Here is a 27,296-nt window from a genome sequence, read left to right as displayed (position 1 = left end):
TCGTATTTCCAAACTTTGGCTTAGTTTTCAGTTGTCAGTTTTCACCACTTGGTAGTTGGGTTTGTCCATTTGCCACTTCACTGTGCTGCTAGCTGCTGCTACTGTTGCTGCTGCTGCTGCTGCTTTTGCTGGTAGCTGCCACTTTCTGCTGCGTGTTGGCAACTCTTCCTTGTCGGAGTGTGCTCTCTCCTCGATGCGATTTTCACAACTTGCCCACAAAAACCAACTGTAAACGAACTAAATTTTCTTGCAAATTGGCGGCGCAGCAGCCAGCCTCTGCGAGAGCGCAGAGCAACAATTGCTTGCTCGCTCTCTGTCTCTCTCTCTCTCTCTCTCTCTCGCGCGCGTGTTAGTGCACAAAGAGAGCATCCCTCTCTGAGGATGCTATTGTTGTTGTCGTTGTTGTATTGCTGTCCCTCTCTTCGGTGGGTTGTAAACAATCCGAGAAGAGAGAGAGAACTTTGGTAAAACACACATTTTCGCAGTTCGCAGTTGGTTCTCTTATCGACGCCGTTTGTGGCAGCAGTGGCACGTTTATCGCCGCTCACTCTTGTGGTCTGTGAGTAATTCCAAAACGCTGATTAATATGCCGCCCGATAAGCGCGGGGTAACATCAACAGTCAACAGATTCGTCGCCAATAGCCATCCATGGTATTCCTGAACGAGATTTGGCTTGGTTTTGGTTTTGCTTTTAAGATTTCGTTGATCAGCTGTTTCAAAGCTGTTTCTGTAGTACTTTTGGTATTTAGATTTGATTTGGATTTCCGGGATCAAATTTTCGAAAGCAAGATGCTGATGACGGGTACGTTTTATGTACGTGTTAGATACCGGACACACCGTCGAATTGTGTCCAGTTACTTGAGCGTCGTGCACATGTTCTGTCGACGACATTTTTCCGACTATTGTCTGTCCCCATGGGCACTCTAAGTACAATACCTATATAAGTATTTGTATGTTTATATGTACATATGTATATGTATTTTGATGCATTTTGGTGTTGAAACGTTAACCCACCTGATTTTTTATTGGCTTTTTGTATACAAAAATGATCTTTTTTCATGCTTTTCCAATCCATAAACATCTGATCGGATAAAAAGCTGTTCATATCTATGTATGTAGATCATTCCAGCAACTAAATAATTTTTCGGATTAGTCGGAATCACGGATACCTCTACCATGTTCGATACACATACATAAATTGGGTGCAAGAGCACTCGTACTTAAAACAAAGAGGGGGATATTCGGCAGCTTCTACTCGAACCTTATCAAGAGCTCGACTCAAACAAATAAACAAGACAAAGCCATTCGAACTAGATTACGAAATCGAAAAGGGCTCCGCGCTCCCCCGCGCGGCAAGAGGTCCAGTAAATTAAACAAAAGAAAATCGATAGAACCCAAAGATTGGCATAAGACGCTGCCTCAAACAACACCAACAAACGTACCCGTGGAGGAGATAGAGATACCGAACAACAGAGAACAGAAACAGCAATTGTACTACAGTGGAAACAGGCGTTGAAGCAACAGCTGAGGATAGTTTGGCGAGAGATTTAGGAAGAGAGAGCGATTGACTGCAGAGAGCAAGAAGGGTTGAATGATATGGTGGATATTGGTAGCTAGAAATTTGTGGAGACAGACCCAATCTGCATCCACGCACGAGCAACCGTTAACAATGGTGGAACACAGTTTCCAGAGAATGAGCGAACGAATGTTCTCTCTCTCACTACTTTGCATTTATCATCCAGATATTGTTCCGTTGTGGACGCTGTGGATGCTGTGGATGTGGATGTGGATGTGGATGGTGGAGCCGACATTTAACAATGCTTACAAATACTCGTGCAAACAGAGAAAAAGAGACAGAATCGCACTCACTCGCAGAGACACGCTCTCTCTCACATGCGGGTAAATATTCAATTTGCCACCGACTGCTGCAATCAACTTTATTACAGTAGAGCCTCACCCATACGATTATCCCCCACACATTATAGGGATTAGGCAAACAGAAAGCTTTCGAATTGAAATTTCAGAAGTAAGGAAACGGTCAATAGGGACCCCATCAAAATTAGATTTCAATAGATCAGATAAACTTCATTAAAATCAGATCTCTATACCATACAGAAACATAAAAGCGATAGCTCCTTAGTACTCGGCAGACACCCTTTTGCTTCGGGTTGAGATATTTCAAGCTAGCTCAAAAAAGTTGTAGTGTTTATATGAAATATTTATATACAGAGCCGAAGCCCTGATAATTTGTGAGGTTTTACTGTACTCGCTGGCGTTGTTGCTCTTGTTTACTTATTTTTGTCGCCCGTTGGCGTCGTCTCCCGTTTGGACATCTGAAAAATAAGCTTTAAAAACACTCTGATATTTATCAATCGCAGTTCTGTGGGCCAGTCACTCACCCGCACCCGCACCCACACCCACACCCACACCATGCACCATCACTATTCGATTTGACTTATCAATATTCTCGTGTTTGGATGGACTCCCGACGCTCACACCATCCCATCCATCCCTTCAACCATCCAGGCAGCCAGAGACGAACACGGTCCACAATTGAAATTAAATCAATTACTGCAATGTAAATCTGTGGCAAGCAAATATTTTTCGGCTCGCTCGCTTGCCGTTCCGTGTGTACGATATTAATGGAGCAGCAACAAGATGTCACAGAAATGACAAATTGTTTTGCAACGATAAGATCTGGGAAGGGAATTACACAAATATGAATGTAGTACGTACGGAAAATAAGCTGAAAACCGCACAATTTGGCCAAATTCCCATTTAATGGAGTCAACAACATATTTGCGAAAAATTCTTTGAACCTAATTCGAGAATGTTTTCAATCCATTAGGAGGAAATTGCATTGGTTAGGCATTGTCCAGTGTCCCATTGAAATATTCGGGGCGAAAGAATTTGTGAAATGACAATCGAATGAGACCAGAGACCAGAGACAGACACAAGAATGGTATGGAGATGGTTATGGAGAGTGCTATAAACATTTAATGGGCCTCTTAAATCAATGAAACAATTTGCCTGCTAATTTCATTGTTGCCACTTGTAATTGCATTTGTAATTGGTGCGTCAAACGAGTCGAATATCTGGGCCTCAGAGGCGGCCATGCGACAGGCCGTACGACAGAAAGTTAATCAAGATGTTTATCCAATGAAAGTCCAATTAATAAAATCAAACTCGAAATACTCAAAGCTCATTAATGCAAAGAGATTCCTTTGGCGGCCTGTATCTGTCATTTGGCTGAACGTCAAGCGGATGGATGGCCCCCACGGCCGACGCATGTGGATTAGGCGGAGGAAGTCGGTGGAGATAATATTTAAATGGTTTTTTAATGGAAACAGTTGCCAGTTGGCAGTTCTGCTCTTGTGCTCTTCTGCTCTTCTGCCAGACACAGACACACTTTGGAGAAGGAAGAGCGAGAAAATCTCTGACAAAGAAGATAAGCAACAGAAAGCGAGCGAGCCCCTGCAATCAGAGTGCGACTGCCAGCTGGTCGTCCCCCACGTCACCGGGCCCGGGGTTGCCTCATCCGCTTATGTGTCGGAATCGGAATCGGGGGCGGAGGCGGGGGCGGTGGCGGAGCTAGGGAGCGGGACCCAAGCCGCTTTGGCCTTAAATACTTCACCTCAATTTGCTCTGCTTTGGCCCTGGACCGGACCGCTTTGCTTTGCATTGCTTTGCTCTGCTCTCGAACGGAGAGTCGTAAGTGGCTAAGAGGCGCAATTGAAATGGCCTGCACCCTGTCGCATCGAGTGCATGATGCACGGCCTCGACCTGGGTCAAGCCATTCGCATTCGCATTCCTTGTGTTTGGCGTATGCCGCACAAGAACCATAATTTTAAATATTTCACAAGTTTGCTGCTCGAAAAGTTTTCCGCTTGGCCAAAAAGTTTGCTGCATCTGGCCTTTTTGCATGTTTGACTTTGACGATTTTTCTTGCCTCTTGCCTGGTTCTGGCCAATGCCAATCGCTACTAATTGGGCCAGAAAGTGAAGTAAATTTGCTGAGCAAAACAGAGCAGAACAGAGCAGAGGCGAGCAGGCCAGATTAGACCTGCCTGCTGCCCATTAAAAGTGTGCTCTTCAAACGGCAACGAAAGATAGCATGGCATCCCATGCCGCATGCCGCATGCCGCATGCCCCATGGCAGCTTATCAATATCAATTAGCAATGCATGTGCCTGGCTTTTAGCCTTAGCCTTTTGCCTGGTATCTCCAGAGATGGCAAACCTCTTTCACGGATGAGAAGGAATCACCACCTGTCCCAGAGGAGTACGCGTGCTCAACCTCAACCTTTTGGTGGCTAATTTCAATCTATTATGAAATGAATATTCATTCAACTTGAACTCGTCGATAACCTTTTCTGGCCTGGCCCTGAGACCCAGACCCAGACCCGTGGACGGATTCGTGGCGTGCCCGAACCATCAGCTTTCAAGAGTCAAGCGCTCAATTACGTAACTTTATGTTTGGCGCACAAAAAAATGTTTTATTTACTCTTTTCCCGCTGGTTCTGTTTCTGGTTCTGGTTCTGGTCCATGGATCCGACAAGCGACCAAGGACCATGGACCGCTACAATATTGTAATTTGGCTGCCAGTCCGCAAAGGGAACCAAAGAAAACAAAGAAATCAGAGGAAAAATCAACTTTGTGCAAATAAATGCAAAATAATATTACGAAAAGTTGACCGTAAAAAGATGCTGGAGCAGTCGAGCAGCCTGTCGAGGAGTCGAGGAGTCGCGGAGTCGGTTCCGAGGGGGGGGAGTCGTTGCACTTTGAGTGGATGGTGGATGCTGGTGCGCCTAAAAGAGCACACTTCATTTCTAAATAGAATTTCGCCCCGTTTTGGCGCAGGCCAAAAGTTTTTCCCTTCCATTCGCTTGCTTCTCGTCTCTGTCTTTTTTTCCTTTCTTTTTTTTGCCTTTCCGCCTCCTTTTGGCCATTACTTGGCCATTGATTTCAATTCCATTTCAGCCATTGGCTTGGCTCTGCTCGCTCTCTCGTACTCCGTTTTTTCCTATATGGATATTATTTAATGTGCAATTTAGAAAATATGTTAATTTTACTTCGGTTCTTGGTTCTCGGTTCTTGGCAAGCCACATGATTGAGGAGAGGCAACCAACAGCCAGCAGTCGGCGAACAAAATATTCAACTCGGTTTCAACTGATTTTTCGTGAATAAATTTTATTATTCCATATGCTGGGACAATTGAAAGTCTGTATATTGGGAGAAAAAAAAAGATTGCTGTCGAGTCAGCCGGGAAGGGGGCAGGGGCCGGTCCCCGGCTCTACTCTGTGTACTTTCAGGATCAATTTGGTTCAATATTCCTCAGTCCGTGTCCAGAATTTTAGTGGCGGCGGTACCGGATGCGGCGCACGGTCTTGTAGCGGTATCCGTCCTTGGCCAGCTCGGTTCCCTCCTCAGCGGCAGCCTTGGGCTCGGCCTCGACCGGTGCGGCAGCCTCGGCGGGGGGCAGGTACTCACCATTGGGGGCACTCTCGGCGGAGGCCTCCTCGGCAGCGACGGCGACCTCACGACGGTGGCGACGGAGCTTGAGGCGGCGCACGGTCTTGTAGCGGTAGCCATCATCGCCCAGGACGGTCTTCAGCTCAGGAGCCAGCGACACCTCAACGGGGGGCAGGTACTCGTTGCTGGGCTCGGCGATCTCGGACACATCGCGGCGGTGGCGGGCACGGAACTTGAGCTTGCGGACGGTCTTGTAGCGGTAGCCATCATCAGCCACCTTGGTGTCGCCGATGGCAGCAGCGTCGACTGGGGGCAGGTACTCCTGGCTGGGTGCGTTGTCCACTGGCGGCAGGTACTCCTGGTTGGGGACCTCACGGCGGTGGCGCAGCTTCAGTCGGCGCACGGTCTTGTAGCGGTAGCCATCCTCGGAGAGCTTAGCGGCCTCGGCGTCGCCCACAGGGGGCAGGTACTCTGCCGAGGGCTCCAAAGCCGCCGGATCGGCCGACTGGGCAGCTGCGATGGCCACCAGGCACAGAGAGAGGACACCGATGAAGAGTTTCTATAGAGAAAATGGGGAGGAAGGTTAGTTTTGTACTTCCAAGTGTGATCCCAAGGGTGGATTCACTCACCATTCTGAAGCTATAGTTCTTGTGGAGATTGGCAAACTATATTCGAACTGACTGAAGATGTTACTGTGTCGAAGGTATTGAACCCAATGATGTCTTGTTCCGAATCGCGTTGCGTATTTATAGCGAAATCCCCGATCGAAATCAGGTTTTATTACCAATCTCCGTGGTAGAAACGATCAACGTAATATGGAGCCAAGTCAAGTGTATGTACATTGTACATACATCGAAGCCATCAGCGGACTCTATTAACCACTTGGGCGATGTCGATGACGATGACGATGCCTTCGACTGGTTGTTGGCAACCAAAAATCAGTTTGGACGTGCTCCATTCGTAGACCGTCCCGTCCCGTCTGTCCGCCTTCGACTCGTTTTCGGCCACGCACTTGAGTAAAATTATTTTTGGATCTGGTTTTCATTCTGAAGTGTCTCTCCACATCTTGGACGAGTATCGCAATCATAATTTGTGAATGTTTCGATGATGGTAATGTGGATGGAACCATGGTTTTCCAAGCTATCCACTGATGCACACGCAACTTTTGTCGGGGTTTTCTTTCTTGCAGTCTCCCCATAAAGCAGCAACCTTAAGGAATGCGTTCCTCCTGGACTCCCACATTTTCTAGCAGTCCATGTACGGACAACACCACTAATTTTTAGCCACTTCACGAGTTCTCTGCTCAAGCATCTTGGCACAGCCTCTTGAGATGTTCTCCGACCTTGAACATTGCTACACATTCGGCAAATTTGTTTCCTACTCGGACGAGGGCCACTTGAGGCGGCTTTTTAGAATGATCGATAGCTTACTTGGACAATGGCAACGTTTTGTCAATCTTTTTCGAATTCTTATTCTTATTTAATTGCAATGACGAGCGAACAATGTGGCAGTCCTTAAAGAATATCTGAGAATTGGTATACAGAGATCCCTCCCACAGTGTCTATTCTTATGGTGCCCCCTCAAAGACTAAGAGACTCTTGGTTATTTTTGGCAAACTTCTGTGCTATTTATAAAGCATTCCAGCCATCATTACACGCAAAGATTTGTATTTGCTTTAGATTTACTTTAATATATGTATCTATAAATTTCTATAATTTCTATCCATCCATTTGAAAGCTATGAATGGGTGTTACAGTCGAATTCTGAGAATAATGTTTATTATCTTTGACAACGAACAGCAGACCACTTCCTATAGACTGTATGTTTCGATGTTTAGGCAATTATTTGAAGCAAAGCGATGAAAACCAAGTCTTTGGGAGTACTGAAGTCATATTTGATTGGTATATATTTCATGGGTATAATCTATGTGTCTGAAAGGGTATCTGAAAGCATCAGCACCTTGCTCTTCTTGTCCGCTAAGTGGTGCCATAAAATTTCGATTGGCACTCAACAAACACAGACAACAGGCAAATACAAATGATGACAGCGACAATCGGCAGGGCTGGCAGTAACAACAACAACAACATGAGTAATATGCAACTCGGCCAAAAATTATGTGTTAAACAGACTTCTGCCATTTAATTGCCGCAGCCCCCGTCCTGTTCTGGCCTGTCCTGTCCTGTCCTGTGACCCCTCTCTGTGGCCCTCTCTTTTGCAATCATTTGATTGCTGGATAAAGTACAATTGTTTGCGCTCGGCATAAGGACAATGGCCGGCGGTGCTCTCGGCAATCGGCCAGGACACCTTCGTGGGGATATATGTATGTTGTGCATTAAAACGAAATTAAATGGATGCCACTGATGTTGCTGTGGCAATTGTTGTTGTTGTTGATACTGTCATTGTTGCAACAAGCGTTGCTGCTGCTGCATATTTTATAAGCGACGAGCATATGCGAAAGAGGGGAGCATACTGTTTGCACTTCCCCTTTTCTGTTTTTCGGTTTTTTAGCCAATTTAAAACGCCTTTTGGAACGGGCCAGTTCGGCCTACAGGTCGTATGCGTAAAATCAGCAGAAATAACAGTAATAAATCGACAGTAAAGTGCAGAGAATGAGGTGGGGTGATGGGAGGGCACACAACGACAAGAGAGCATACCAGCACAATGGAAAAGTCTAGCCCTACTCGATGGGAGGTACCCCGATACCCTCCCTCTGAGTCGATACCTCTCTGATCTCATTGATCCAACGACCAATCTTAGAGAGGTAAAATGGTGATGATGAAGAGAGTATTATTTATTTATTGAAAAGGTATTCAATATTCAGCTGTTAATTTCTTACAGTACTTTATACACATGAATTTTAGTTGAATATGCAGTCCAGAATGATCAAGGGTCCAGATGTATGTATTGTATGCACGTATCCTATGATACCCTATGCGAACAAACGGTTGAAAGTGCATCTCTGTCCCGCGTTCCTGCCACTCCATACTCCATACTCCACCCCACCCCCCCTCTTTATCTGCTTATGCGTGAGCTCATTTGTTCCATGCATCACCCATGCAAATGTGTGTGTGCCTGTGTGTGTGTGTGTGTATGCCCTGCCTTTGACATTGCCGCAGCCTACGCCATGATAATGTGTCATTATATTAAAAGCTTTGCAAATACGCCACCTACCGGGCAAAGGTTGCACAACTGGCACTCCCTTGGCTGGCCCTGCCTCCTCTCAACCCAGCCCCACCCCTTTGTCTGCCCTGTGGGCTGAATACCGTAGCGCCGCCGCTTGGGCTAGAAATTTCATTAACGTTTCTGCTTTGTGGCTGTGTTGTGTTTGCCCATAAAACTAAGACGCCATTGGGAATATGCCTGAGAGCGAGTGTGCACAGTTTGTTGTGTTCGTGTGTGTTAGTGTGCTCGTGTGTGCGTTTGTGTGTGTGTTTGTATCTGTGTGTTTGCTGCCTTCAAGTGCAGCCAGCAAAGTAGGCAATTAATTTGTTAATTGGCGTGAATATTGTTAGTCAAATTGATGGCAGTTGACGAGACTAAATGGAACTCGAACGGAGAGTCGGACCCTGCCCCCGCCCCCGCTCTTGTCCCTGGCCTCCCTGGACCCTAATCGGATCCACCGAGCTGTGGAGACGTTTCAGCAGCAAATTGAGTTTTCGCACTGTGCCCCCACCCGCCCCAAAGCGTACTAATTTGGTCAAAGTCGAGAGGATTTTCGAATGGGGTAACATTGCTGGTAACAGTTGAAGCCAGGATTGCATTAATGAAGAGGCGATTGGGTGCGAGAGTTTCGCATTGGGGGTTACTCCTATCTACGCGCACATTTATCCTCCCGGCAGTTTATAACCCATCGGCATAACCCACTTAATGGCCCCATTACTCTCCATATTATATGATAACTTTTATTTTTTCCACCTTTATTTTTTTGTGAGTTGCGTATTTGCATTTAAAATTTTATGCATCTCTTTTTTGTCTTTTTGAATGCCACACATGTCGTTGATATATTTTTGTTACTGCCCTCCACGGGAGCCGGCATTTTATGGCCTTTTGATCTTTTCATTATGGTCATCAAAAAACATAAAGTCCTTTCCACCCGCGTCCTGGCCCCTAACTCGGGCTTTTGTTTCCGTTTCCCGCTCTGCTGATTTGATTTACACAAAATGCCAAATGCGATTTTATGGCCATGTTTGCTTTCCGCACATATATTTGTTGGGCTTGTTGCAAGTGCTGCGTCCACAAGAACCGTCAAACGGAAACCTACCGACTTAATGATACCCCCTGCAGGCTAACTATCAAACGAAACTTACAGTGCGGCTTGTGTGCGTAGACAGCAGGAAAAATGAAACAAAAAGTTTTATTTAATTGGTGCCGATCACTGGACCACACGTGTACGTGAGCGCCTTTTCCTAAGCACAATGGACAGGGCCGTGCCGACCCCCGCTTTGAAATGGGGTGTATAAGTATTTCTTATCTATTTTAAATAGATAATATTCCAGTTTCTAGATATATAATCCAGCTAAACTTTCATATCTTAGCCATATTGGTTCAAAAGGGGCCTTGAAACACAAATAATAAACTACCTATGACTTCCACAATCTCTCCCTTTTTCAACATCGGATCGGCTAAAGCCATATCGTTAGTGTTTTCACTTTTTTCGGGTGCAAAGACCTCAAGTGGGAGTCCAGGATGTTCGGTATGCTTTGTGCTTGTACAGCCACAACGATATTCAGTAAGTAAAAAAAATGCTTAATGAACACACAGGACTTCACGTTTTTCCATTTTCTCTTCAAATTACGAGGAAGTCTGCCATCAAAGGCTGTCAAACACACAATCCAAAAGACGCAGCTTCTTCAAGTTTTGACAGGAGTCTATTGATAAATGCCTGTCGACAGATGCAGAATTGTCCTAATCATTTAAGAGGTGGAAAATTCTAAAAGTCAGACTTATTGAACAGCTCTCGTATGTTCACGTCTTCGATATTTCCAATAGTTTGATGATCGATTCCGATCTACGAATAATATATATACCCTTGTACTACTATTCTACCGAGTACCCAGTACCCGGGTACAATAATCAAGAGGTGCGAACCATGCAACAGTGCGTATGATGAATTTGGTTAAATGGCTCGATGCGTCAATGTTTTGGCCGAAATCTAAAATGCCTTCTAACCACATTTCCCCATATACCGTATATACTATATGGATATACATATACATATATTGTATTTGTGTGTGTTTGTGTGGTTGCTCGAACAGTATATAGCACGCATTTTTGTTTGTTTTATCAACAGCACCTGCTGTGCGCAAATAAATAGAGAGAAACTGTGTGTATTTATTTAGTTGGTGCTGTTTTTGTTTTGATGAGCCACGTAAAATGCAATTAGTGTGGAAAATGTTGAAAATACTTGAAAATGTTAATTGAAAGTGAATGTATGCACGGTAAAAGGGATCACTGTATGAGGATTCAAGAACTCTTGCCCAGTTTTTGCGTAAAATAGATCCCCCCATGGCCCTCCATTATAATTATCCCCTCTGCAACTCAACAGCGGACCATCCAAGCGTACTCCGTGCTCCGTGCAAGGATCCGAGTTCATAAATGTCATGTCCTTGTATGTAGCACCTGTCATCATCATCGTCGTCATTTATACCAACATCCGGAATGCGCTTGGCCAGAAGCGTCATCATTACGACCGCACAACATGGTCTGCTCCCATTTTTTTCCACACGCTTAGCATATGTGGAAAATGTTGGCTTAATTCCCCAATTCACTCCTCCCCTGATTCCGGAGATGACAATTTTTTGTGCCCTCGTCGATGTCAAACAATATTTATATACTCGCACTCACATCCTTCCACTGGTCGCAATCGCAGTCGCAATCGCAATGGCAGTCGCATTCGCTTTCCCATTCGAATAATGCGGGGATTATTTTCTTAATTGATGTTGATCGGCCTATTATATGCACATGGCCCCGTCGCTTCATTTCGAGCCCCTCTATTTCATTTAATATTAAATTTTTTTAGGATATTACCAAGCTGTGGTCGCGCCAAAATGTATACGCGCTAAAAGTTAATTTGATTTTCTGACCGCATGTAAAATTTTGAACTTTCTGACTTTGACAAAACTGCGGATTCAAATTGCATTGGGCAATGGAGTGGAGGGTGGGGGGTGGTAGGCTTCGGGGGGCGGGGGCTTGGTGGCGCGGAAATGACGGAACCAGAATCATTAGCAATTTTGGTTTATATTCTATTTGGAAAATTTGAAATTTCAGTTAATTGGTTTGAAGAGTAGAATAGAGAGGGCTGTGGCTGTCAAGTACTGGATTTGGAAAACAGAAATGTTTGTGATGAAATAAATGAGCAATCTGCAGTGCCGTTTCAGCCCACAACTTGACTAATAAATATCAAATAAATAATGGAAAACTCTCAGAGGCAGCGGAACCGTACCGTCCCTCCCTCCCGCATTGCCCTGCTCTTTCGATTTAGTGATAGTTTATAGGCTTATGGAATATGCATGCAAAATGCAAATCAATATCCGGTGCGCTCTTGGGCGCTGCCCTTGATTGCGCGTTCACGTCGATGTTCCGCTTCCTGCTGCTCTCCGTGAGTTTTACAGGATTAAGCACTTAACAACAATTTTACGCACGCACTTTAAATTAATTATGCATTATTTATAAATAAATGAAATGCACACGCACCGAAAACTTTTGCAAATGATGCGCGGGACCCTGGACAACAGGAACTCCCTGCTGTGGTGCAGTTCGGTGCGGTGCGCGTACGGGGGATTTTGATGTTGAAAGCCGCAGGACGAACATGTTGCGCTTAAAATACTTTCCTAATTTTTCGCTAATATTTACCAGGTGGACGGATGACAGTCCGCTCCTCCATCCACCATCATCCATGCCGCTCCTGGTATGCTTGTTCGCTTCGGTTTCGTTTCGTTTGGTTTGGTTTGGTTTGGTTTTGCATTGTCTGCCCCCACCTCTGTCTCTCTGTCTGTCGGAAATAACAAATATTTAAACGTATTTAATTAAAACTCACAAATGAAACCACAAACGCAGAGCGCGCGCAATGAGCGGCCAAAATGGCAGGCGCATCCTCCCACAATCCTACCCTAATCCCATAGCCCTTGCCGAGCATTTATTGTTTATTTATTCACCTTTCAGTGCAGCTCTCATTGCATCGAATCTGATACTTTTAGGCCAAAATTTTATTTGAGCGCGATTGTAACGCAAATTGCATTGCATACTCGGAATGACACCCCCCCCTCCACGCCCACGCACACGCCCATGTCCAGCCCACGCGCCTACATTGAACCTTGCGATTCGATGGAGTGGAAGCGGCATTCGAATGGAAATATAGCGCTTTAATGGGGGCCAGAGATCGGCCACTCGTCAGCATTTATACAAGACAGACATTCCCACGACTCTTGAACTACACTTTTAACGCGAAGAGAAGATAGTTCATTCGTTGCGGTATGATATAATAGTCAGTCGATTTCCATTCAATTTGACTGCCGTTGGTAGCGTTTGGTTGGATCATCTTCAATTTTCTTCGAAATATCTGGCTTATCTATCGATTCTATCGGATATAGCGGTACAATAGTGGTCCAAAACATAATATTCTTTCGCTAGGGCATAAAAGGCGAGGATATGACGCTATAGGTGCATGTTGCATGCTCGATTAGATACATAATACCTACCGGCAGAGGGGGGCTGACCCACTTTATTCTCCCTTATGTGTATGTATTTTCGGAGGATATAAATCGAGCAAGGTATCCGTGTTTTTGCCTGCGGTGCAGTTTCGTACAACAGCAACAACAACAACAACAACAACAGGAACAGGGAAACAAAACAATTTCATTTAAGAAGAATTTCAATTCAATTAGCAATAAGCTGCGCGGTCTACGAGGACGAGGGCCGTTCTATGGTCGGCACTGAATGCAGTATCCGGGCCCAATTCTCTTATAACATGAACATATTATTATTAGGATCTAATTTCCGAAAGCTGATTAAAATATAAAACAAAATGGACACGAACATTAGGATGGAGTAGCAATTGTTTTGTCTCAAACATTGGTATTCCCCTCCTTCCTTTTATTCGGATACGAATGAACCCATCCCCAGCTTCTGGTCCTCAAAAAGACAATGAAGCCAACACAAACTTTACTCATCTTTTCACAGCTTAAATATGGCAAGGAAACGTATTAAATTGTAAGGAATGAGTGCCTGATTAAACTCAGCTCTCAATATTGTTGTCTCTATACATAATTTTCATTGAAGGCTCTCCTCTCGCGCCTTCAGTATTCCATCAGTTCTCTCATACTATTAGACGCATCATCTTGTAACAGGGCCAATAATATATTTTCTGGATGTGTGAAAAAGGATTTTCTGTGCATGCCTACCAATGCTCTTTAGTCCATCTCTAAAATATAAACATATTTTGCCAAAAAATCCTAGCCGAACCAGCTGCATGACGAAATTGGCCAGTTCCTGTAAGGATTGTGTTGGTTTAGCTAACCCACTAACAGAATGTCTCCGGGTCCCTGGGTATCGGCGAGGTTTGTGAGACAATGATTGCTGAAGCAATCGCGCACCTTGCCTATGTTTCCAGTAAGGCTTTTAAGGCCTGTTGTGATACCGTCCACAGAAGTAAAGAAATGGCCAAGTGGTAATTCACCAGCACACAAGCCACTGTAAGGTCTATTAAGGTTTCTTTCCGTTTTTATGTCCAGTGCTCAAAGCAGTTCCATCACATCCAATTTGCACAAGAGGAGAACGATATTCATACGGTTTCTCCAAAAGGTTGACAATATTATTTCCAATTGTGGCTGCTTTTCCAGAAGCAATTGAAAGATTACTGATGGATTGTGAATCCAGCTCAGATATTCAGTGATAGTTTTTCCAGACGAAATGTTTTCAGAATAGTTCATAAATAAAGTTGGGAGTCTCGACGAATCTTATGCGATTATTATTTATGTTTTAGTTCTTATTTTTTATCTTATTTTTTAGCGAGAAGCCAAAGAATTTGGAATCGAGGCAGCGTGCACATTCAGTTTGAAAAATAAACTTATATTGGGGTATGAAATTCCAGCTATTTTCATGCGGAAACTCAAGATGAAGTGATTGAAGCTTAATGTTTTCAGACAATTCTTATTTTTATGAAATCATTGATTAACAAAACACGAATACAAGTTTCCCTCCATCTTAAAAAGTTAAACATTGCATACTTTTGGGCATATGTATGTAGAATACCGTGTAGAAATACATAAGTGTCAATTGTTTTGCGCGTATGTCAATGTAAATGTAAAAGTCATGTATTAAATTCTTGAAATTTTTTAAATAAATATAAAAAATACATATGTGTATGTATGTAAGACTCGAAATATGTTGCTATTAATCGTATATGACCATATATTACCACCGAAAATACTTCTTAGAGCGACTAACTCTGTAGAGTACCAGGGGCTATTGATTACCCAGCAGCTGGTGGAAAAAGAGAAAGCGAAGAAAAGGAGATTTTGTGCAAAAGCTCTTCCTTCAATTGCTACAATGGCAGCGTGTGAAAAATTGCATTTTTCCGCATATGTGCACAGCAAAGACACAAAAGTCAAATTACAATTCCCTCTCTGAATATCCTCTTTGCTGGCTATAGCTGGATAGCCGCCCCCAGTCCACTCCCCTCCCTGCCCTTCGCTTCGTTCCATTCCGGCTCCACGTAAGCATTTGATATGCTTTTAAAATGCATAAATTAGTGCTGGGGAAAAGATTGAAATAGAAGGGGTTAAGAGAAAATCCGGGCAAAACAATTGTATTTTCTCAGTGGACGCCTTTGTCGACCATCCCTGCTGCTCAACCAATCCTCCACTTGGCATATTCAGGATCCCCATCCCCATTCGAACTCGTACTCGAATGTGTGTGTTTGTGTGTGTGTGTGTGTGTGTAAGAGTGGGGGTGGGTAGGGTCTCCTCTGTTTGCTTGCATTATCCCAAGCAACTTTTGTCTGGCTTTTTGGCTCTGAGTTGCGAATTTTTTCGACCCGCTCCGACTATTTACTCTTCAAGTTTCCCCAGGCTTAGAAATTAGAGGAGGAGGAGCAGGCCAAAACAGCGGTGTGGGGTCCAGATTCTTTGGCATTTAACTAAGCTGGTTAGCAAACAGTGTGGAGTCGCAGTCGCAATCGCAGTCGGAGTCGGAGTCCAGTCCAACAGTTGCCAACAAAAAAAGCAGAAATGCATATGGAAGAGGCTGCAAAGTTTGTGAGAGCCTGAAACAGACGCATAAGGATATGGCACTCATGAAGAAGTTTCTACGCTCTGGGGACTGTACTCCTTTATTTCGTTGCGCTATTCCTGGATAAATACTTTGTGCAGCAACATAGGTACACGCATAATCCCGGCACAAACAAACCATTAAACCATTAAGACAGCAATTTCAATTAAATATCTCATCCGTTTTGTGATGAACAACATTTGGATTTTATTAAACAAGCAAGTGGGCAAAATTCGTATCTGGTTTCTGGTGTTTTGGCAAAGTATTAACAATTGTGGAAAGGAAAGTAAAGGCTTAGCAGCTAAAGAGCTTAAATACTAAGTGCAGCTTATGGTGGTACAGGTTGCACGAGCAGGCATCTGCGATGACATAAAATAGTAGTTGGCTAGTTTGCTACAGTATTTCATTTACATTAATTGTGACAAAAATATACAAATATGGGATCATTCATTATAGATCTATACAGTACATATACATATACATACATATACATATGTTATATGGGGGGCATACATATTTACAAATATCACAACAAAATGGGGCATTGCGAAGGGGACTCAGGGATTCAGGGGTTAGCGGAGCAAACAGTTAAACAGTTAAAAAAAATAGTTGTTGGTTGGATAATCAAGTATACGTAAAATGGTAGTAAAATGGCGAAATGGTTAAACAGAGTCTGGTACTGGAGCTCTCTCTAGAAGTCGCTTACGAAGCGTGTGTGGCGCATAGAAATAACAGATCCGCTGGGACAGATAAGACGGGGTCGGGGGGGGATAGATGGAAGAGTGGGGGTGGGTGTGCGGATCCATTTAATTTTTATGCGCAATCTATTCATCTCTCTCACATACACGTGCTAGCTAGGAAGGCAAGAGTCTTTGTTCTATTCAAGAGAAAATGTCGAGGAGTAAATGAAGTTCAAGCTGAAAAAGTGCGCTGTCGGGTAAAAAAAAAGGGGACCTATAATACTTCGGCTGCTTCTGCGGGCTTAAAGCTTTTCGGAGTACTCGTACGGCGGCAGCTTGACGCCATTTTCCGCCTTAAAGTCGGGCTCAAAGGCGCGGTTCTCGTGCTGGCCAAGATAATTGTTGCTTTGCTGCTGCAAGGCATTAGCCGCTACCTCGGCGTGGTTGCGATTCCTGGATATCTGTGTGGAGTTGCGCAGCCCATAGCAGAAGTAGATCACATAGCCAATCACAATCCAGATAAGGAATCGAATCCAAGTGTTCAGATCCAGCTGGAACATCAGGTAGAGGTTGGCAAAGACACTCAGGCACGGCACGAACGGCACCAGCGGCACCTTGAAGGTCAGCTCAATGGTCGACACTGGCTGCATTCCAATGATCACGCCGATGAGGATCAGTACGACGCCCACCAGGCTCAGCGACACTATGCCACCGGTACTGTCAAGGTCAAATGCCTTCTGCAATGAGCACCACACCAGGCACACGACGGCGAAGACCACGATGCCGACCTTGGTGATGCTAGAGGTCAAGGAGTTGGGTTCCCGATATGAATGGCCGTTGAAGAACTGCCGGAACACATTTGGGGCCTTCACCGACACGAGCTTGGTCATGTCCTCGTCCTGGTAGCGCAAGACCAGAACACAAATGGCCACGATGGTGTAGGCCAGCAGGGTTCCGATGGACATCATGTCCACGAGCTGGTCCAGATTGAACAGCATGGCCATGATGGCTGTCAGGAAAAATTAAAGGTCTGAAATCATTCCTTTCAAATCCATTTTCAAACCGCTCAACTCACAGGCAAAGATTCCCGAGACAATGGTGGCTATAAGGGGCGTCTTCGTGTAGGGATGCACCTTGGAGAGCCGCTTGAAGAGGATGCCGTCGTTGCCCATGGCGTAGAGGATGCGGGGCAGTGGGAACATGGCTCCCAGGAGACTGGTGCACAGGGCAAACACCGCTCCGATAGTCACGATCCACTTGATTGTGATCCAGCCGACGACGTCGAAGGCGTGCGGGAAAGGGGCGTCCCTGTCCTGCAGGTAGTACGGAAGCATCATCGTCAGCACCGTGGAGACCCCGAAGTAGGCCAGGAAGATGATGATCAGCGAGATGACGATCGAGAGCGGGATGTTGCGCTTGGGATTGATGGCCTCCTCGCCCGTGGTGGCAATGCAGTCGAATCCCACGAAGCCAAAGAAGCACTTGGCCGCTCCCGCCATCACTCCGGCAAGGCCGAACGGCATGAACCCACCAGTGCCGAATCCTTCGGGCACCTGGTCCTGGGGAATGCGCCAGTTATCGGCATTCGCTGTACGGAAGGAATACACATGAATGAGGATCAGACGTCCACGGGAAATCAAGAGCATCCCACTCACCATTCATGGCTCCGGCCACCAGAACAATGCAGATCGTGACTAGATTGACGCAAGTGAAGATGTTGTTCAGGAAACTGGACTCCTTGGCGCCAAAGGCCAAGATTCCGGCCAACAGCAAGACCATCCCGAAGGACAGAAAGTCCGGATAGTCGCCCAAAAAGCCCACATCCATGTGCATCGATTCATTCAGCGCCTTCGACATGTTGTTGTCGATCAGCGCGTCAAAGTAGCCGCTCAGGCCGCGCGCCACGGAAGCAGTGCCGATGACATACTCCAGGATTAGATTCCATCCAATGGTGAAGGCCACAAACTCGCCAATGGTCACATAGCTGTACACATAGGCGCTTCCTGCCTTGGGCACGCGAGCGGCAAACTCCGCATAGCAGATGCCCGCAAAGGCCGATGCGACGGCCGCGATCAGGAATGAAATGGTCACCGCCGGACCGGCAATGTTGTAGGCCACCTGTCCGGCCAGGACATAGACGCCTAGTCCCAGAGTACTGCCCACGCCCAGGGCCGTAAGATCAAAGAGATTGAGGACACGCGCCAGCTGGGACTCGCCCTCGTTGACGTCGTCCGTTTTGCGGCGGGTGAGTGCATTCCAGAATTTCGCCATTACTAAAAGTTCAGTGAGAAAACAGATCGGTTAGATATTGTCCAGGTCATGTTCCAATTGACTAGCATATCTTATCGCGACAGATGGGTTGGGTTGGGGCTAGACTAGCATATCTCGACAAGTGGCTCTCCAAAGCGGCTGTGAGAACAGATAGAGAAACAGAGCTGAGCTGCGTTCCCGGTCTGTGTAGATAGAATCCCCGATCCGCCATCCCTAATAACATTTGATGTCTGTCTTTTTTTGTGTTTTTTTTGTGGCACGGCACTGTGATTCACTGCGGAGTAGTAACTCGTTACTGGGAACAGGTCGGCGAAAGAGCAATAACATATGCACATATAATTAATGTCTGTTGAACGTACTCCGACGACTGTCACTTGGGCATTTTTTCCCTGGCTTTTACGAGAACACGAGTATGCACATATGTATGCAGTTTATAACCAGTACAAAACGTGATGACAGTCTAAAATATAGTATAGCAGTTGATTTGTGAGCTAGTAAATCAAATCAGGAATACAAAGTCATATAATGTAACAGAACGGTAACAACTATTCCGCAATCTTCCGAGTCATATAGATATAGTTGCGAAGGGCATATAGCCCACACGCCCACACATATACGTATTCGTATAAGTATGAGATGTATAGCTAGGGTCGATTTCACCATCTCTCGAGTTGTGCTCCAACTGATTTGCCCAGTTAGAAACGCTATTATCGCTCAATAGATGATTATTTATGTGCACAGATTAGACCATGTACGAAACTTAGTCGAAGAGGTATTCTACAGGAACACCTGTATTCCTGGAATGTAATCCCGCCGATTTATCGGTTATCAACACTCACTCCGGCAGGCACAAGCCATATATTGCCGATATGTCTACTGTTTACAATGTCTTGTCCCAATCGGGCCAATCAATTAGCCATTTTCTATGGTACTATTTGGTTTTACCCAACCCCCAATTCGGGTTTAAAGTGTAATATTTTCGACCCCTTAGTAATCCAGATAAGCCTCCCTGCCATTGGGCTCTCGATGAGCACACGCCTGGTGTGTTATCTTATCGGGTTGCGGTTGAGTGATTGAAAGGCTGATTAGCACGAGAAATCGGTGTTAATGTGGGTACTAATAGACCACTGAAGAGTCTCGTTGATTTCAAGGACAGCCCAGCGAAAGTGGGCTTATTGATTCTTTCTAGATAGCGATCGCGAGGCTTTCGCTTTTCCTCAAGATTTTCCGCACACACACACACACATGTCCCAGTTTAGTTACAAAATCGCCAAGAGCCAATCAATACCTGTTTCCGATGCCTTATCTATCGGACAAAGGCTGGAAAACTAAAAAAATTAAATTGTCTGTTCCCGAGAGGTAGAGGGCTGCGTGATGTTAATGTTAAATCATCTGTGCGAAGGTCGGCTATCCGACATTAGGTATGCGACTAGTTTATAGGTCACTCAATGACCAATTAATTCGAATCTGTCATGGGAACAGACAGCTCGATATATAATGGCAATGGCGACAGAATATCAGATCGAGTTTTATGCAAAGTGCGAGACATATTTTGGGGGGGTGGGGAGGTAATCCAGTGTTGGATCTGAGGCCGAAAACCCAAAGATGCTGCCATGATGCCACTGCGTGGTCGGTCAGCTGGGAGTCGGCCCGGCCCGGCCCGGCCGGGCCGTGCCGCATGCCTCTTAGTATTTTTTTTATTATATGTTTTTATTTCGTTATTTTGTTGTTCCCTTGATAAAAGCACACTTTGGGTTTAGGCAGTTTGCAATTATAAATTGCACAATTTTATAAGCACCGCATATTGTATACTTTATGATCATTCTCTTTGTTTTAGGTCGGTTCGGGACTTGGTCGTATAAATAAGACCCCCACTAATTAGGTGGGATTTGGCTGCTCGCTTGCTTGCTGGGTTCTTGGGATTAGCGCGAGAAAGAAGGAGCGCGAGGAGGAGGAGTCCTTTCTGGCGGATGGGGACCGTCTCCCGATATACTACAATACTCGCATCACCTGTCATTTGCACATACTTTTTCCCTCGTTTCTTTTCTGGCGGGTTCAGGTCAAAAAAAAAGGCGCACCGTTTCACTTTGGTCACACTCGAGACTCTCGGTGGGAAATCTTTGCGTGGAAAAAAACTAACTAACTGCCGATCAAGTTACCGCGCGCGACGCGCTCCAAAGTGTTTCTGATCGTGGGCCGCTGGCGGTGGAACGGTTAAAGCTTTGGATTTCGCTTTTGACGCTCTGCTCACTGCTGCTGCTGCTGCTGCTGCTACTTCTGGCCCCCAACGCGTCGGCAAAAATATTGTTAACAACTTTTTCCCAAACGAAAGCAGCGACGACGACGACAACGACGACGACGACGGCGCCGACAACGATATCGCAGGCATTTCGCAGGGCGACGATGTTTCCGGTTCAAATCGGATTTGCCAGCGAGAGCGCGATCGGGCGGGCCTTAGTCCCGATTCGCACTTGAAACCGAATGTTGAACTCCCAATTACATAAATGTATACAATAAATAGCACACCGATAATAACTGCTATAGGTATTAACAGATGGGCCTAATCGTTCTTCATCCACACATTCCTGACGTCACAGCCCGATAAGCCAGCCATTGGGCCATTGTTTTACGACTATTGCGGGCCGACTGTCAGCGCTCGTGCCATTGATTAGCCAGCCCTCGACGAGAGTCGTTAGCAATTGTGGCTGCCACATATCACTGTACTTCAACACATTTACAGCCCACTTTCGGGTATTCTGATAACCGCTCGCTCGCTCGCTCGCTCGCTGAACATTCAGACACGTCCGTAGCCCGAAAAATGCGCGCTCTACCTGTCTATATCTTGCCACTGATCGAGGGGCAGGCCAGGCCATGAATGCAGAGTGTAACACTTGTAAGCGGCTTCGTTTAGAATGCAGGCCGTTGTACCCGCTTGACACTGATCGAGACCTACTACGAGACGTGGTCTGAAGCGCCTGCCGATCGACCTTGACACAGTTGGGCGGCGGGGGAAGCGCCATTCAAAGAGGCCTTGCGACGGCCTGCTCGTACGATTCCGATCGTTCTGGAAACAGTTGTAGGCGCAGCTGAGAGACCCTAACATTCAGCCTTACGAAATCTTGAAGCTGGCCAAGCAGTTTTCACATTTACCTCGGTTATTTTCCATACCAATCGAATGAAATGCGACTTTGACCAGCACCACGTCCTTCTCTTCCCGTCCCCTTCCCGTAGAAACCATTAACGCCAAAGTCTGGCTAGAAGCGGAGACGCAGCCTCGGGCCAGACCAATGACTTGTCAAAATACTTATCGAGTGAAAAGCTCGGCCCAAAGCAGTGTGTCTGCCACGCAGCCAGCCATACGGAGACCGGCTGGGGCTATGGCTATGCCAGCGGCGGTGGCGGTGGCGGTGGTGGTGGTGGCTGTGACGGTGGCTGTGGGGCTGTTGGGCCGTGGGGCTGTGGGGAGGTGACGATGGTCTAGTCAAACTTGAAAAACAAATCACGGAGTCGCCGCAAACATCTGAAAATCTCGTTTTGTCGGTCTATAGTAGCTATATGTGGTAAGTAGTAGGCCTAGTTTGCTGCATCATGAATCCCCCCAAGTGAAACATATCCACAGATACGAAACTCGAGTTCGAAAGTACGATTTGAAATCTTTTTAATGGTGGGTGGGACGGGATGGTATGGGATGTGGCTTGTGACTAACGATAGGTCCCAAACGTCTCTATTTGGAGACGGGCCATCCAGTGGTACCACTCCATTTTCAGTTAACACTTCTTTCCGAGACATTTTGACGTCAGAAGCGTCGTTCTGTGACGTCACTTTTGTTTGATAAATCGGTGCCAGACCAAAAGATGGCCTAATTGATCGCTAATTTATGTTCGATTACTTACAAATATTTGATCTTCCCATTGAGCAACTCTTTGATAAACATTTTCACACCTTTTTCGCGGTATATGGCCGTTAAGCCCCATGGATAATTGTAGACCCGCAACAAAACAACAATTTTCGCTGACTTTGTGGAACAAATATAAAGCGATATCTTTGGTATTGTACGAAAACGAGTACGAGTGCAGTGCCCAATCAATCGATTTATGAGTCCTACATTGTCCAATATTTGTTTACCCGCTTTAATTTATGATCGCATCGCTCAACTGGGGACTGAATTTTACGATTTCCTTTCCCGTGCCGTGGAAAACATTTGAATGCCTAGGAATTTTCTCCCATTTGAATAGTTCTTCTACTGTCGTTTGAAGCATACATACTTCCAGAAATATTTATTTACGCACTTTGCAATTCCTTTTTATGACCCACAATTAGCAAAGAGGATTATAAATATTTTTGCCAATTTTATTTCGTGGTAGGTCTTCTAGTAGATCGCATCAGTTGGAGATTTATAACGCCTCCCAGACGGTCCATAAAAATTAGCCAAAATTTGTATAATCACCAGTATTTTTGGGAACATAATCGTGGACATTATCTTTCTCTGGAGGCCAGACACATTTGGAGAGGAGATTAATCGCCCGAGAATTCTTGACGTAGTAGAAAACACTCGTAAAGCCGAGAAGAGGCACTCCATGTGTCGGCCTAGTGCAAAGTCGGCCTGCGGGGCCATATAATTTCATACGTCTCCGTATATCTGATGCAATTAAAGTAGGCCCTCATCCATTTGGCAAGACCCCTCGAGATAAGAGCTGCTAATAGCTGCACTCTCCATGGCTCGAATGAGCGATTCCCATGTTGTGTTTCCCCCTGATAGCCAGAGAGACGGAGAGCTAGAGATAGGCAGAGAGACTATGAATATCGCCCCAGTTTGCTTCACATTATCTTCATGAAATGGAATGGCTGGCACGGCACGGGGAGCGTTATCTGGCCGGTAGGATGTCGACGTCTATGTTGACACGGAGAATGTACAAATGAAGAGACATTGAATTGTCGCCATTGATAAGTGAAGAGTAGAGTGTCTTCTGTTGTTGTACGTCCACCTTTCTAATGCCATCTTTTCCGGGCTGTAAGCAGCCATTTCTGTATATTGGCCAAATTGGGACCAATTGATAGGATTCTGCCCATTCACCCATCCATAATTACGGAGATTACTTTTGTGCCCCCTTTTTTTCCCCAGCGACTTCTCTCATTATTACACTCCGAGAGTCACTGAACCCGCTGGAGAATCCTAAATGTTATATGCACAATACACAGTAGCCGCATTATACTCGAGTATGAATGGTTATTTTTGCGCTGTTTTGCTCGTTTGTTTCGAAAAGTTTCAATTTGACTGGAGTAGAACATTGTGCCGTACTTCATAATATTAACAATTTTTATTAGCTGGTTGTCAGGTGAGGATTGGATTGTCGGTGGGCTGCCGCTGCCGCTGCGGCTGCGGCTGCGGCTGCGTCTGGGGGTTGGCTGGAGTTTGGGGATGGGAGATGGGTGCCACAACAATGGGCTGTATTTTAATGCGGCTTGTTGAGTGCTCAGTGTGGCTTGCAAATTGTTTGTGACTTTGAAGCGCGCCGCATGCGGCTGCATTTTTTATTCGACTGGTTTGGTGGGGAACTTTTCTTGACTTGACATTCGCAAAAGGCAGTCGCCAGCAAGGCAGTTACTCAGCCGGGCTAATTATGGTGATGGAAATCTGTGTGGGGGCGCTCTCAAAACCAACTCAAATGGAATACCGAGAGTCGGGGATGCTCACTGCTGACTTCTGACTGCTGCCTCTGGCCACATAATGCTCTCTGGTTCAATTGCAATCCGGATAATCGTTTAAGAATGTTTCAAGAATGTTGCATCTCTACTTTCACAATCACAATCAGCTATTACAATGTAAAAGCCCTCTCAGATACCGTTTGGAGTACACACATTTTCAATTGGAAATGTTTGGCTCATGACTCGTGCTCGTAATTCTCAGAAATAATATATACCTACATACTTATGTACATATATGTATATGACTTGTAGTCTGTTGATAGAGATTTCTGTATTGGCCGAAACGCAACGAAATCTCCACCTAAACCCTGACAAGATTATTTTATCGGTCAAGTTAATCAGTTTCTGTTTCTGTTACTGCTATTGTGGTTTCTGTGTTTGTGCAATCCTCAGTTGCTATGTGGCGTGGCCTGTTCCTTTCAAGTTATCATTGGGCCATATTCGAAGAGTGTTTGTGTTTTGCGGCAAGTAAGTGATAGCAAGTACTTTGAGAGGGTGGCTGTATGAATCCGGAATGCTATGCCGGAAGGCAACCCGGTTTTAAGCTTAGGCCAAATAAATGATCGTTATTCGATTCGAATAGATCAGCATTTAATGGAGCTCCACTTCTATTTTGAAGTCGTTAATGATGTTGCGGTGGGTGACCTTCCAGTCCATAGACAAACACTCCAAAAATACAAAAAACAAAACAAAGCACTACAGACGTACAATAAATATCACTAACACATATGTACATATGTTGGTGTACATCTCTCTTTAAACAAAAAAAAAAACAACACAAAAAATGACTTTAAAATGATGTCATTTATGAAAAAAATGCGTGGAATACAAAATCAAAAGGAAAGTCCGAGCCGTAATATAAAAACAATAAAGAAGAACCGAAATTGTGGATAAAAAATTAAAAAAAAGGCAAGAAGAACCCGCGGAACGTACATATATATGTATGTATAAACTCTCTGAAACCGGAATTACCGTGGTGTAAGCAGTGCCCTCCGTTGCAGATTCGTTTCGGGCTATATTATATGGAAAGATTACAGAGAAAATCACTGAAACGACAGTCACGCGACGACACTTTAATCGAAGTATTATCCGTATATCATTCGCGCCTTATTTTATACTTAAAATCGAAACAGATCGAAGCAACGCAAAGGGACAAAAAAAACATTAATTTATCAAACACGTACTGCTCTCCCGGCGCGCACCGCTCTGCAATCTGTATTACGCTAAACAAACAGCAATTAAGATCTGGAACCGCAGAGAGTTAGCGCAGGCGAAGGAGCAGGTGAAAGGAAAACCAATAACCAGACGAGGGAGCTGATGCACTGATGATGAGATGGTGTACGACGTGTGCCAGAGCGGAATGGAAATAGATCTGTTTACAGTTATTGATTCGTAGTGATGGCATTGCATTAGTGAAGGTGTATTAACCCTAGAACAGTAGGAGATGAGATTCATTAGTTAGACAAACACCGATATGATGTAGAGATCATAAACATCATATCATACACATGTTTGCTAGTTGAGCTAAGAGCAACTCAACATCATTTTGTCACAAGTAGTGCCTCAGCTCTACGAGTGATAGCCAGGAGATGTGTCTAGACTCTAGAGACGGCTACGGATCATCAGGGAACAGATCGGATCAGATCAGATCTGGAATATACATGTTAAGACTTTCAAATTCCCCAATGTTCCACTCTTTCTCCACCTTTATCATGCAACTTAATTATGCAAGTGCGTGAGTTTTCCAAACGATCAAATTATAGACACTGCAGCCCACACCTGGTCGGTGGGGCTCACCCGGGCAGTGGGCGGTTTTTCCCCCGGGTGCGGCCACGCTTCATGGAAAATGGGCTAAGGCTATCACGGCCCGATGTAAACTGCAATTAAACTGCAGCCACTAACTTTAGTACATACACCTTTAGTACAGTATATAGAGACGGGGCCTAGGTCCCTCAAGCCGTCCGCGGATTTGCATTCGCCGCATTTCAAATTAGCAATTCAACATTTATAATTAAAAAGTTGTGCAAACATTGTGAAGCATTTATTGCATAATTGCATTCGGAGGTAAGCCAAACAAAAAAATCAAGGAAAAACTCCATTTACCGACATTAATCGCCTTTTTTCTTTTCTTTTTTTTTTTTTTTGTTAATTCCTTGTCATTTTTTTGTATGATTTTGCTGTACGTTGGGAGCAGGGTGGGTGGTATGAATGGATAGACGAATGAATGGATGGATGGATGAGTGGATGAGTGGGTGGGTGGCGGCGGGGAAATAGGATTATCAATTTCATTTCGATTGGCCGGAAGCTATTTTCCGTCTGTTGATGATGTGTTTTTGCGCTGTTTTGAGAAATGAAAGCGGAATTCTTGTTTGTGGCTTTTCATAGATTGTTAATAATTCAGAAGAAAAAAACTGTGCTGCACAAAGCAAAAAAAAAAAAAAAAATCAACTAGAATGATTAATATCTATTTGTGGGTAAATTAATGTAATGTATTTATAAACAACCCCAAGCAGGGCTCTGTTGTCGGGTGTTGCGAAAATAATTAAATTATGTTCCGATATAAGAATCGATTTCTCATTTGCGCTGAAAACTTGCTAATTGGATTGCCCCTTTATTCAATTAATTTATTCATTTAGCAATATTTAAAATTAAACCCAGACACCAGAAATGGGCTCGACATCATATGGGGCTGGGGCTGAGGCTGGGGATGGGGCTGCGGCTGGGGCTGGGGCCAATCCCGATCCCAGTCCCAATCCCAATCCCATCCAGAAAGCGAAACTGCTAATGGAACTCTTACATAACTTCCGTTTTATACGTCAAGTATTTGATTGCCTTTGCCTCTGAGGTGCCAACCCTACCCCACCGATTGGATTTCCAGTGGGTAATAATTATTCATCTCTTGAA

The 27,296-nt window shown here is 45.0% G+C and overlaps 2 protein-coding genes across 4 annotated transcripts; both read right to left on the bottom strand.

Annotated features, from left to right (window-relative positions):
- Positions 1 to 5,350: 5,350 nt before the first annotated feature.
- Positions 5,351 to 11,150, bottom strand: LOC6596167. The gene is made up of 2 exons (XM_026989609.1): positions 11,121 to 11,150; positions 5,351 to 6,028 (listed from the first exon to the last, which is right to left on the bottom strand). Exons 1-2 carry the CDS (start codon positions 11,148 to 11,150, stop codon positions 5,351 to 5,353), a joined length of 708 nt encoding a protein of 235 aa, XP_026845410.1.
- A 4,767-nt stretch (positions 11,151 to 15,917) lies between these two features.
- Positions 15,918 to 25,572, bottom strand: LOC6596168 (cationic amino acid transporter 3). 3 transcript variants are annotated; one of them, XM_026989773.1, is made up of 4 exons: positions 25,326 to 25,572; positions 18,071 to 18,688; positions 17,491 to 18,003; positions 15,918 to 17,424 (listed from the first exon to the last, which is right to left on the bottom strand). In XM_026989773.1, exons 2-4 carry the CDS (start codon positions 18,684 to 18,686, stop codon positions 16,718 to 16,720), a joined length of 1,836 nt encoding a protein of 611 aa, XP_026845574.1. In that variant the 5' UTR covers positions 18,687 to 18,688; positions 25,326 to 25,572; the 3' UTR covers positions 15,918 to 16,717. The 3 variants fall into 3 exon arrangements, with proteins under 3 accessions (XP_026845574.1, XP_026845573.1, XP_002021145.2); XM_026989772.1 differs by having other exon boundaries at positions 25,365 to 25,572; XM_002021109.2 differs by lacking the exon at positions 25,326 to 25,572 and adding an exon at positions 20,714 to 20,850.
- Between the last annotated feature and the right edge of the window lie 1,724 nt (positions 25,573 to 27,296).

This window comes from Drosophila persimilis, unplaced genomic scaffold (genome assembly GCF_003286085.1).
Source record: "Drosophila persimilis strain 14011-0111.01,24,50 unplaced genomic scaffold, DperRS2 tig00000431-arrow-pilon, whole genome shotgun sequence".
Taxonomy (NCBI): Eukaryota; Metazoa; Arthropoda; class Insecta; order Diptera; family Drosophilidae; genus Drosophila; species Drosophila persimilis.
Note: the sequence above shows the minus strand (reverse complement) of the source record. Positions and strands in the feature narration are given on the sequence as shown.